This window comes from Cupressus sempervirens, chromosome 5 (assembly GCF_028749045.1).
Source record: "Cupressus sempervirens isolate cs-2001-9-10 chromosome 5, ASM2874904v1, whole genome shotgun sequence".
Taxonomy (NCBI): Eukaryota; Viridiplantae; Streptophyta; class Pinopsida; order Cupressales; family Cupressaceae; genus Cupressus; species Cupressus sempervirens.
This window is the reverse complement of record NC_143122.1, coordinates 446,435,924-446,447,455: the sequence shown is the minus strand read 5'-3', so window position 1 is coordinate 446,447,455 and position 11,532 is coordinate 446,435,924. Positions and strand designations below refer to the sequence as shown.

At 34.3% G+C, this 11,532-nt stretch overlaps 1 protein-coding gene and 1 long non-coding RNA gene across 2 annotated transcripts; one reads left to right on the top strand and one right to left on the bottom strand.

Annotated features, from left to right (window-relative positions):
• Positions 1-1,083: 1,083 nt before the first annotated feature.
• On the bottom strand, positions 1,084-8,175 carry LOC149556704 (uncharacterized). Its single transcript, XR_016352372.1, has 2 exons — positions 8,097-8,175; positions 1,084-1,367 (listed from the first exon to the last, which is right to left on the bottom strand). It is a non-coding gene; the product is annotated as an uncharacterized LOC149556704 (long non-coding RNA).
• LOC149556705 (uncharacterized) lies at positions 5,905-6,897 on the top strand. The gene has a single exon (XM_089831170.1). It carries the CDS (start codon positions 6,072-6,074, stop codon positions 6,603-6,605), a length of 534 nt encoding a protein of 177 aa, XP_089687296.1. The 5' UTR covers positions 5,905-6,071; the 3' UTR covers positions 6,606-6,897.
• Positions 8,176-11,532: the final 3,357 nt, after the last annotated feature.

The window sequence follows — 11,532 nt, the reverse complement described above, 5'->3', positions numbered from 1 at the left end:
TAGGTAGTATGGAGGAGGTGGTTGTTACTCTCAAAGACATCCAAGAGACTGAAGGATTGGTGTTAGGCACCAGAGGCAAAGTTCACCCTCTTCACCAATTTCTCCTTGAAGGTGACACATGCGGTGACGACCACCCTCTAGCTATTGTCTTATGAGAAGGAGGAGGAAGGCCTGGGTAAAGATGATTCAAAATTGCTCTACAATTTCCTTACAGAGGATTGGGCTAAGGTTCTGCTGGTTGGGAAAGGCAAGAAGAAAGATTCTAGTTAGTGGCCTTTCCAGTGCCTAGTGTCTTTTGGTTACCTTCTAGTAGTTTCTTTCCATCTAGTTTAGATGGTTTTGGTTTTTCGGTGGAACTTGGGTTTGGGCTGGGGGTGATGCAATGCACTAACCACCTACATGCCTTTTGTTAATCTGTTAAACTTTGTTAGTTTTAAGAACATGAACTCTAGTACCTTTATTTTACTGTTGTTTTTTATATAATGCATTAAAGGGTATGTTTGGTATTGTGTTAGTTTTTTGTTGGTAGTTACATCACTGTTGTATGGGGCCAACCCCTTGTTTTGGCTACTTTTATATAAAAAAAATCAAATGTTAAAAAGTTATACACAATTCGTGAAGCATACTAATAAAAGTTGTCATGCCTGAGAAAGGAAATTAATTAACTCCTCCATTTGCACCTTAAATTAGCCTCGTAATTGACAAGTTTCATGTATGTTGTAGAAGTTTCTCAATTTGATTCTATAAAAAAATTCCATCAATGTTTCGATTCACATTACGTGCTCCATCAGCATAATAAATTTTTAATATAGATACTAATTTTTTTTTCTTGTGATTTTAGATACTTGTATAATGTTATTTTATGTCTTGATATCATAAATAGTCATTTCAAAAAAGCATCTATCGTAAGAAAAAATTAAAATAATGATAAAAATTACTTAATAATTCCTTAAGAAAATGTAGTTCTTGTATACAAAAATAATGTAATATTTATAAGTAGAAAAAATGGGTGCATGTGATTGCTTCAATAAGCAACAATGTGCTTTAGAGATCATTAAGTAAGATGAATGGGAAAATAAATCAAGATCATAAAACTAGGAGAACCTTCCATTTATATAACAAACCTCTTATGCATTATATACTAAAATCACAATTGACATTCTTGTGAAAAGCTTGTTTCATTCCAATTTGTCAACCCTCCTCTTTTATGCTTATTCTAGTACATTTAACCCTATCTTGTCCCTATTAACACATATTCCAATAAGGCTAGTCATTTATGCCTATACATTCACCCATTCCCACACATTCATTTAACTCCTTGATGGTAGCATTTTTCTGTGTGAAGACCTGATGTGTAAGATTGAACCCTGCACACATAATTGAGTCAAAATAAAATTTTTAAATTTCAAAAATGTGTTGACTCATACACAATTCACTAGCCATTTTGGTCTAAGTTGGTACACACTTGCATGATTAATTGCTATTAATTTAAATACATCAAAACATTCAGGGCATTTGCATTACTAAATTGTGTTGTCTTTAACCATTTATATGAGCATGCAGTCAGTCTAATCAAGATGACTAGCTTAGAAGAGCATGAGGCAATCTTCCGAGGGTAATAAGAAAGGAGCAAAAACTACAATAGACCACAAAGGAGAAAAAAGAAAAAAAGAAAGTGCTTGAGTAATGTTGTACATCAAGGGTCAAATTTGCGTAGTGTGTGACTGATCGAAACCTATGAAATTGATCAAAATAATTATTTGAGTTTGCAAAGAACACCACAACTTGAAATAACAAGAACATATGTACTATATTTAACAAAGAAATTTTTTATGTTGTATCATACGATAAAAAAATAATTTCATAGAATTTTGGAACTCAAATACTTGGGGTAGATAGATGCAGTGTTGGATAAGATCAGTGCTCACTGAAGCATTCTTGTCTCTCAACGGTATTACCTTAGCTTGGGAAGGGGGTTTATGAGGGTAGTTCATTGGTTTCCACTTATCATCTTAGTGGAACTAGAAGAGCTAAAGGGTAAGATGGGCAATATTGTTTATGAGCCTCATGTTCCTAAAAAAAGTAGTTGCTTTGCTTCCATTTCCCACTATGGAATAGTTTCACGGGTATAAGGCATGTGGAAGCTTCTAGATTTTGGAATGTAAAAATGTGGTTCTAAAAGATCCAGAGTTTCCTACACTGCCTCATTGTGGAGAAGACTAGAGTGTGGATGATGAACACGATGTGGAGGAGATTGCCAATGGACCTGTCCACCAACATTGTAAAGGAGACTATGCAGTTTAAGCTCAGAGGACACATGCAAGGAAAATGAAGAAAGAAGCATAAGAGCAACATCTTCCTATCAACCAGAACAACTTCTTCTTCAAGGACATTTGCAACCCTAAGCCCTAGAAGAAGGTTTGCCTCTCTTAATGCTAGCAACACTGTTCTTGGGGGTGTGGAGGGTATTGTTACTTTTTTGATGTCTTTCCCGTGTCTAGTTAATTAATGGTGTGAATATTATTTGTATTGTTGGTAGCTTTTGTTGGCATATGTATAGCTCTCTAACAAATTTTGATACTTTACCAATATAATGTCAACATTGTAGCGATCTGTCATGTATGGTTTTGGGGATGCTTAAGTTCTAACTTAGTAACTGAACTCAACTATTTATATAAAACATATGTTTATGGTAAGAGACGTACTATATAATGTGAGTTGTTAGTGTTTATAATTCTAACCATCAATTTAGTTCAGTGATCAGTCTTGATGATGATCCTTCAATTTTGATTGTGACTTTTCCCAAACTAATGTTGTTAATTGGATAGTCTCATGTTAACTGCTCATGCATGATTGCTAATACTGAAACTCTTCACTATAATTTGCTCATGTTAAAGGTGGTTTCAATTTGTATAAATTATGCATAATGTAATCATTATTAATCAATGAGAAAGAGCACAATGTAGTGCATAATTTTTTATTGTCAACATCTCTATTTTTTTTCTTCTTCAATTCTGCAATATTGTTTTTTTTTTCTTTTAGCTAGATCTTACAGTTGTACAAAAGTTTGCATGAGCTAGGGAAAGAAACATATAATATAATTAGCATAAAAGAAAACATAAAAGCAACATTATGTAAAAATTGAATATATATATATACACTTATTTTTTCAATAAAGATTTAGACATGTGATCAAGCAACATATGCACAAAGCTTGTCAATATATCAGCCCAACTAAAACCTCTTCAAAAAAACAAACGAAACCCAAAAAAAACATAAAAATAAATTAATATTAATTAGTCAACTTGATTAAATATATTTAAATATTCATTTGATTATATTTTCTAATCAAATTGTAATTCAAATCATACCATAATTTTGGATAAAATTTATTCATGGGGACGTAGAATGGTGGCTTTGACTAGGAATTGACGTAGCCAACACGAGATAACTAGACCACAGCTTCGTGGGAGGATTAAAAGTCGGGGTCTACATTATAATGCCTCCAAATAAGATGCGATGTTATTAAATTATATAAAATCTTCGTTTTCCGATAAATGAATGGAGATTCAGATCATATCTTTTCAAGATTTCATACGTCGAATATCCACAAAAGTTCGACTTTGCAATCTTTTAAAAATAAACAAAGATATAAAATTAAACAAGAAACAATATTTGTTAACTCTGATTAGGTCAATCAAGATTAAGACTTGCATCGAATGTGGGGACGCCTTTCAGCCTAAAATTGACACGGCTGTAATCCTTTGAGGCTATCAACACCACAACTTGGACTTATTATTATACTAAATTTTGGTTATAAAACTTATTTTGCAAGGAGATCCATGTGTTTAATGAGCCCTAACATCATCTTAGCCAACCACATAAAAAACAAGGTCTTATTTTTCAAAATTGAGATGATAATATTTATTTATTTTGAGTTTTAGTGGTGCTTAAGTATTGGGTATATAAATATATAATTTTCAAAAGTTTTTATATATATTTTAATATTTGTTTAAAGATAGTTATGATGAAGGTATACATGGAATGTTTTTTAAAAATGGATATGTTTTGAACTCACCATCATTCATGTATTTACAACATGAACTTCATCATTATATATGGAATTCTTTTTTGTTTAAATTGGAACATGATTTTAATCTTATTTGGTCTTATCTATATTTGATTTTAAAAAGTGATTCTAATCTAAGTTAGTTATCTTGTAGAGAATGATAAAATACACATGGCATGAGTTTTGTTATAGTTGGAACATATTTGAGTCTTACTTAATCCCATCTAAATTTTCTCTTAAGAAATGATTCTAATTCAAGTTAATTATAGTTTTTATTGAAGTTGGAACGTAATTTGAGTTTTACTTAATCCCATCTATATTTATTCTTAAGTAATGATTCTAATTTAAGTTGATTATCTTTTATACAATGGAAACTATACAAGTGACATGATTTATATTGAATTGAAACATAATTTGAGTCTTACTTAATCTCATCAATATTTATTCTTAAGAAATGACTCAAATATAAGTTAGATGCCTTTTACACAATGACAAATATACTATACCCCTACACAAATGTTACATTTATTTATTATTCAATGATTAGAATCATTCATTCCTTTTAAAAGAAGATTTCATAAACATTCTTTCAATATTTGCTACTAAAGAAACATTTAATATTTTATTTTCATGTTTGCCTCTAAAGATTTCATGACTTTCTTTCACTTTGAGAAAAGTTTCCTAATATTTCTTCCCCAATAATTTTGTTGTCATTCTTAATAGCTTAAGTTGAATTTGCATCACAACCCACAAAAAATAATTAGTAAAATAAGTATGGATGAACATTATGAATCATCAAAAATGAGTAAAGTTCGCCAAATAAGGAGAGCTACAATGGTAAATCCACTATAAATCAACATAAAAAGTGTAGGAGGGCTACAAAAGGAAAAAAATCCAAGGTCTAAGAGTACTTTCAAGTTGTTAAAACTGTGTGTCCCATATTTCTTCAAGAGGACTTTGAGGACTTTAATGGATTTGATTGAGGCACATTCATTAATGTCCCTACGAACCCATTTCCCCTTTAGTCAACAATTTGTGATTTCAAATAAGAGTTGTAGGCATTGCATTCAGTGGAATAGCTTATGCTCGCTACCATATATGATAAGATTACCATAGATTGTTGAATATAAGTGTTGGTCATAATTGCATTGAGAGGCATTCTATAATATGACAAATATGGAGATTAAAAAAATAATTTGACTATTTAACACTTCTACCTATAGAACTCAAGCCTTGGTGTGTAATATTTCAATTTTAAAATAATCTTATTTTTATCTTTATATATACACTTATTAGATGTTTACATTTTTAAATATTTTAATTTATTATAATTTATGTATATCTTTAGTCTAGTGGTAAAGTTGATTGATTTGAAATGAAGTTCAATCAGATTCTGCTCCAATATGTAAAGATGAAGATCTAACCCTCCTAACCAAAAAAAATCTAATCCTAATTATTTACTAACAGCTCATATTGAATTGTTAAATGAATCTGATTGTGTATAAAACCATTAAAATAATAGTGATGTCATTTTTCAATCAAGAAACATTCTTTTCTCCTAGCATCACTAAAGGTACTAGTAATTATCTCTTTCCCCATATAATCATAGTATAGTATTGTGATTCAGCTTTAAGTAACAACAACGTGTGCCCGCAAGAAAGGGATAACACCTGTCGTGATCGCAAAAACGGATACAGCTAACAATTTCTGTTGTAGCGTGGGGATAACCAGTGGAGCCACTCAAACTGCCGGTACACCGGTTCGAACTTCAACAACGGCGGGCGGAAAATAACAGACTATAAATAACAATTCTAAAATACCAAACTTTTAATAACAATAACAATTGTAGAACTCTAATGAATTCAACCGGGTCCCCCGTTTTCTCCGTCAAACCAGGAAGTCAAGCGGTCTGCCATGGAACTGGTCTCGCCGGCTATGACGAACACGGGCTATAAATTGAGGCATTCAGCTCTCCTCGGTTTGACACAACAGCTAAAAATCAATGGCTTCTTCAAAGTCTGGACACAGCGCCCCTGTTCTGCCTCTCGCCAGCTTAAATCTTCATCGCTCCCAACCCCCGACCCGCCATTTTTACTCCTCTTCCTCTTCCTCCAACTTGTCTCCCAGACGTTGCCGTTCTTCGCCTGTGAAGTTCGATTTGGCACCAAAGAGAAATCTTTACGCCCGATCCCCTGTTTCGCCAAAGGCCCTGCAGAGAGCAGGCGTTCCGTCTGGTTCAGCGAGGAAGATGTGCCTCTGCTCGCCGAGTAATCATCCTGGCGCCTTCCGCTGTAATCTTCATAGAAATTGCCCCCGTTTCTCCGCGCCTTCAAATGCTCAGCTGCAGATCCGCAGATCCGCCATGAAGAATTCGCTTGTGAGAATCGGCGGCGTGGAAGGAGGAGAATGGATGAAGAAAGCCCTCTCTGCGCTTATTCGTCCTTCATCTCATCAATTGCGGAGGAGAACGTCATTTAGCCCCAAGCCTAGCAGGCTCCGCCATGTCACCAGAGCCGATGACCTGGCTCTCTCTTAAACCCTTGCTCGTTCCTCCGCTAATTCTGCATACATTTTTTCTCACGTTTTGGCCGGTCCAGATCTAAACAGCAGCCGCAGCAGCAGCATACAGTGCCAGAACGGCTCGCCGTGTTCTTATTTTTTATTTAACCTAGGGTTTGCTCATATTGCTCCACGAAATTGCATGGACTGCTGATACAGACTTTATCTAGCTACAGATGTTATTGAAGCCCCGCAGAGTGTATATTTAAATATTAATGTCAATTGATCTGGACTGTAAAATGTACATGAATCCTCCATTATTACTCAAATTCCAGGTTTTGTTCCCCTGGCGACTATCATTAATAACTTGAAATCATACAGGAAAATATTTATCATCTGTACAACTAAACTTCTGCAAACGATAAATTAACAAATGCCATATAATTTCAAATTTGGGGCAGAATCTGTCAATCATAAGTAACGGGAAATGTATAATAATTTCTTGTTAAAGTATGAAATCACCGTACGCTTATTTCTGCGACGACTGAAATTTTAGATGGCAGGAAATGAATAATTGCTGGTTTTAGTACTGGCACTGAAAGTAAGGGATTGATTTTTCTTTGAAGGATTCCGATTTCCCTTTGCGTTATACGTTGCCGACTGGATTCCGGAAAAGCTATCGGACGGATGTATTTGCAGGTAAAGCCCTTTGGAATTTCTTTTATTTATATTTTGACTTTTTCTTCTATATAGATACCAAACATTTTGACAGCATATAGAGGCTGGAAGCCTGGAGCTCTATAAGTGATTCTATGTGGGGTCATTTTGAGGTTAAAAAGGTTTTTCACTGTCGAACTTTCGAGAAACACAAAATTAGCTAAAACTCCATCTTAATTTTGAAGTTGTTTAAAGTTACAGGCAAGAGGACCTAGTTGTTGAGCACCCTTCCTTGGTGCATCTCAAAATAAATTTCTCATTTTTTTGTGATAGTAGCTTACTTGCCAAGTCCCTTAATTATAACTAAGGTTTCGGAGTCACATCATCAAATATGATGCCACATCAGCATGCTTTTTGCCAAAGTGTCTAAAATAGGCCAAAAAAAAATGTGAGACCAATCAAGTGCATTGGAGACTCCCATACTTGTGCAGCTGATGTGGCATCACACTATTGGTTATTTTTCTAAGAAAAGGTACACTTTTCATTCAACTAAGGGTAGTCATCATTAGCAAGAACAACTATTGGTACAATCTTGTCAAAAATGTTGGATATTAAATCAAAAAGTGTGGGTGTTATAATGGGTACTCTCGAAATTCCCAAAAAATCAAAACAACTGATGATAGTGGTTTTAGTGTTTTTTACATAGATTTTGAAACCACATAACATGAACAAGAAGGAATTTATGCAAACTAAAGATTGAACTACTACTGAAATAATATTAGTCTTCAAACTAATAAAATTAAGTACAAAGCAAACCCACTAATTTCTCTAGTATCATAAAATCAAATACATAACAAACTCTTCAACTCACTAATTACACCCAATCTGCCTGTAGCAAGAAATGCGCCCAAGCTATCTGTTAATGAAGTTGATAACAATGAATTCCAAAGGCCAAACCCTAAGGAAATGACTTCTGGAATGTCACAAGAGATGATAGACATCCTCTAATGCTCAAAACAGATCTGTAAGTCATACATCTATTTTCTTCTTGTATCCAACCTCATCTTACAATAGCCACAAGCTCTCCTTATATTCCTACTTCATAAGGTCGACCACTTTTCACAAGCAATGTGGCACAATTAAAATTAAATTAAATTAAAAGGAAAGGCTAACGATCACACAACTAGACAATTGCTAAAGTGGGGACATTACAGGTGTTAAGTTAACAACTCCTATCACAAACATTGGAACGTGCTCAAGTAGTGGGTCCTCTCACCTATGTTAATGTGCACTATTAGGGGTCTAATAACCATGATAGAGTTTTGTCATAGATACTTTCTAATATATCTTTGGTTGGTCAGATTCTAAACTCTTCTTTTTTCATACATTAATTATTTAAAGGGTGCTCTTCCCTGATCCTTAGTTGAAGGATCTATCTACATTGTTGGATTGTTATTGGGGCTAGAAAGAATGTGTGGCATAGTAATATGAATATTGTTAGGGGAAGAATTATAAGAAAGGCAACACCATTGTGAGTCAATTTTAGATCGTGGACTCATTTTTCCTATATCAAGAAACTAGATGTAGACGCTTAAAATCGTCCCTAAAGACTATATTAATTTATTAATATTGCCTGTGACATTGTAATTAATTATTAATTAATTAATTATATTGCTCACATTCTTCTACTTATTTAATTAAATTATTTTAACTAAATGAGTTCATTTTCCTAAGTATTTAAATACTCCTATCTTTAATGTGTTAAATTAATTTAACACATGATCCTCCATCATCCCTTTTTTAAAATAAATTTTGTTTATTTAATCTTCACATCCTATTAATTCCTCTAAACCCATGATTAAATTAAATTTTATTTAATTTAATCTTAAGCCTAACCTAATGCCTAGCCTACACCCATCATTTTCATCCTCTTAAGCCTACTTCTTCTTTAATCTCACTTAATCATTCTTAATCTCCTTCCTAATCCCCCTCATTAGCCTAAGAGTGTGCTCACACGTGTGAGATGGCATGCCTACACACTCTCCTTTGCACTTTTGTCTTCCACTCTTCTTTTCAAGTTTGCTCACACATGTGTGAGCAAACTTTGAATTTTTGACTACTTGCATGGCTTGCATGTCATCTTATGTGGCACCTACATAGATGCCACCTCACCAAGCCCTCCCTCAAGCCTATAAATAGAAGCCTTGTCTCAAGCATTTGCATCTCTCATTATTGCATTGTTATCATGTTGGTTTGAGATTTGAGCTTTCATTGTAGTTGAGTTTGCATATTAGTTTGAGCTTTCATAGTAGCTTATAGTAGTTTTCATGGTAATTTTTAGGTGCATACTAACCATTTGGTAGCTAGTTTAGCTTCTCATTTGCATTATTAGTTTAGTTTGCTTGCATTTTCTTATCTCCATTTCATTTGCATCTTAGTTTACCTTGCATATTAGTGTAGTTTCTCTTTATTGTATTTCATATCATCATTATTGAATGCCTTCAAGTATGTCTTTCTCCATAGCCATTTCTTGAGGTGTTCTTCATTTCATTGCAGCTTAGGTTCATATTTCATCATCAGTCACATTTGCACATCCACACTTAAGAGATTCACTACATTGTTGTGTTTGGGAGAGCACACCAAACATACCCCCCATCTTAACACACTAACAAAGCCTCTCATGGGTGCCTTTGTTGAGCTGTAGAGGTGGCTGGAGGATTTGGTTTGTTGGTTGCTTAGAGTTGTAAAACTCAAGCAAGCATTAGTTAGTTAATGGTCTTTCGTTTTGTTGAGTCTTTGATGCATATTTGAGGTTTTTTAACTAATGTTTGTTTGTTGATTCGTGCTCCCAACAGGTCACATTTTCTAGCACACATTTTGGCATGCCCGATGGGACCCACGTCCCTGATTTCATTCCAAAAATTTGCGAGCAAACCTCATTTAGTCGTAAAAAACTTCGCAGCATCATTTTCGTGGGCCATAGTGTCATCTGCGCAGATCAGCGTCTCCGCTTTCTAGCGTCTTTGCCGCAGTTCAAAAACTCACTTTATCACTTGCATTTTTATTTTAGCGTCTGCGTAGGAAGCATTCTATCATTTAGGTTTTTAATCTGTCTGCGAATTTTCACTTGTCGTTCATGAAGTTCATTCTGTCGTCTGTGAGGTATAGTGTGTCGTCTGTGAATACTTTTCTATCGTCTGCGTTGTGTGCAAGTCTTAGTTTGTCATCTTTGAATTTCAGTGTCTCTGCATTTTACATTGTCATCTGCATCTGACACGCAAATTAGTCTGCTTAAAATTGTGCTAAGTGTCTTTTGTCGTCTACGTTGTTTAGCGTCTACGAATTTTTTCATCTACGCAATTTGTCGTTTGCATACATTGGCCTCTGTGCCTGCATTTTGGTGTCTCCGTTTTGTGACAGAATTGTGCAATGTTGAACAATATTTTTTGTTAACATATTGACTTGCAAGTTTTTACTGACAGTTTTAATGCAGAGAATTAACTTTAAAAAACCTAATTTAAAGCAAAACTAATAGTGATTTTTATCACTAAGGGAGATTTGTAGTGATTTTTATCACTTAAACTTAAGGGCTAATGAACTTGTATGGATTAAACACTTTCATTTGAATGCATGAATGTTTAGGTTAGCCAACATTTGGACTTGGTGCTTAAAATTGACATGAATGTTTAGGTTAGCCAACATTTGAACTTGGTGCTTAAAATTGACATGAATGTTTAGGTTAGCCAACATTTGGACTTGGTGCTTAAAATTGACATGAATGTTTAGGTTAGCCCACATTTGGACTTAGTGCATAAAATTGACATGAATGTTTAGGATAGAAACAACATTTGGTTTTGGTGCTTAAAAAAAATTCACACCATCTTGAATGCATTAAGGGACATTGGACATGTATGCCTAGGCTAGATCACATTTGGATTTGGTGCTTAAAATGAAGTCATACACTCTTGAATGCCCTAAAGTAAATTGACTTTATTTTTCGCATTTATTTTTTCAACATTTTATTTTCACACACTCGCTTTACTTTCTTGTTGATGAATCTGTGTTTTCATTTACATTGGCGCTATTTCAAGTTGGAAAGAACCTTGCATGTTTTTAATCATGAGTGTCTTCAAGTGGATAGAAAACTTAAAGCTTCATTGGGAAAGAACAAGTGTTTTTTAAATCCCAAGACCACTTACGTATTCTCTCCCCTCGCGTCTTCAGGTGATCTTGGGTGCATAAGAAATACGTGGTTTTGTTTTTCTTTTTTTTAGGAGGCCTGCTTGGATATTTCATCACCCCTTGGG

Excerpts from the sequence above, each read along its gene's own strand:
- LOC149556705 (XM_089831170.1), top strand. The coding sequence starts at position 6,072 with ATGGCTTCTTCAAAGTCTGGACACAGCGCCCCTGTTCTGCCTCTCGCC.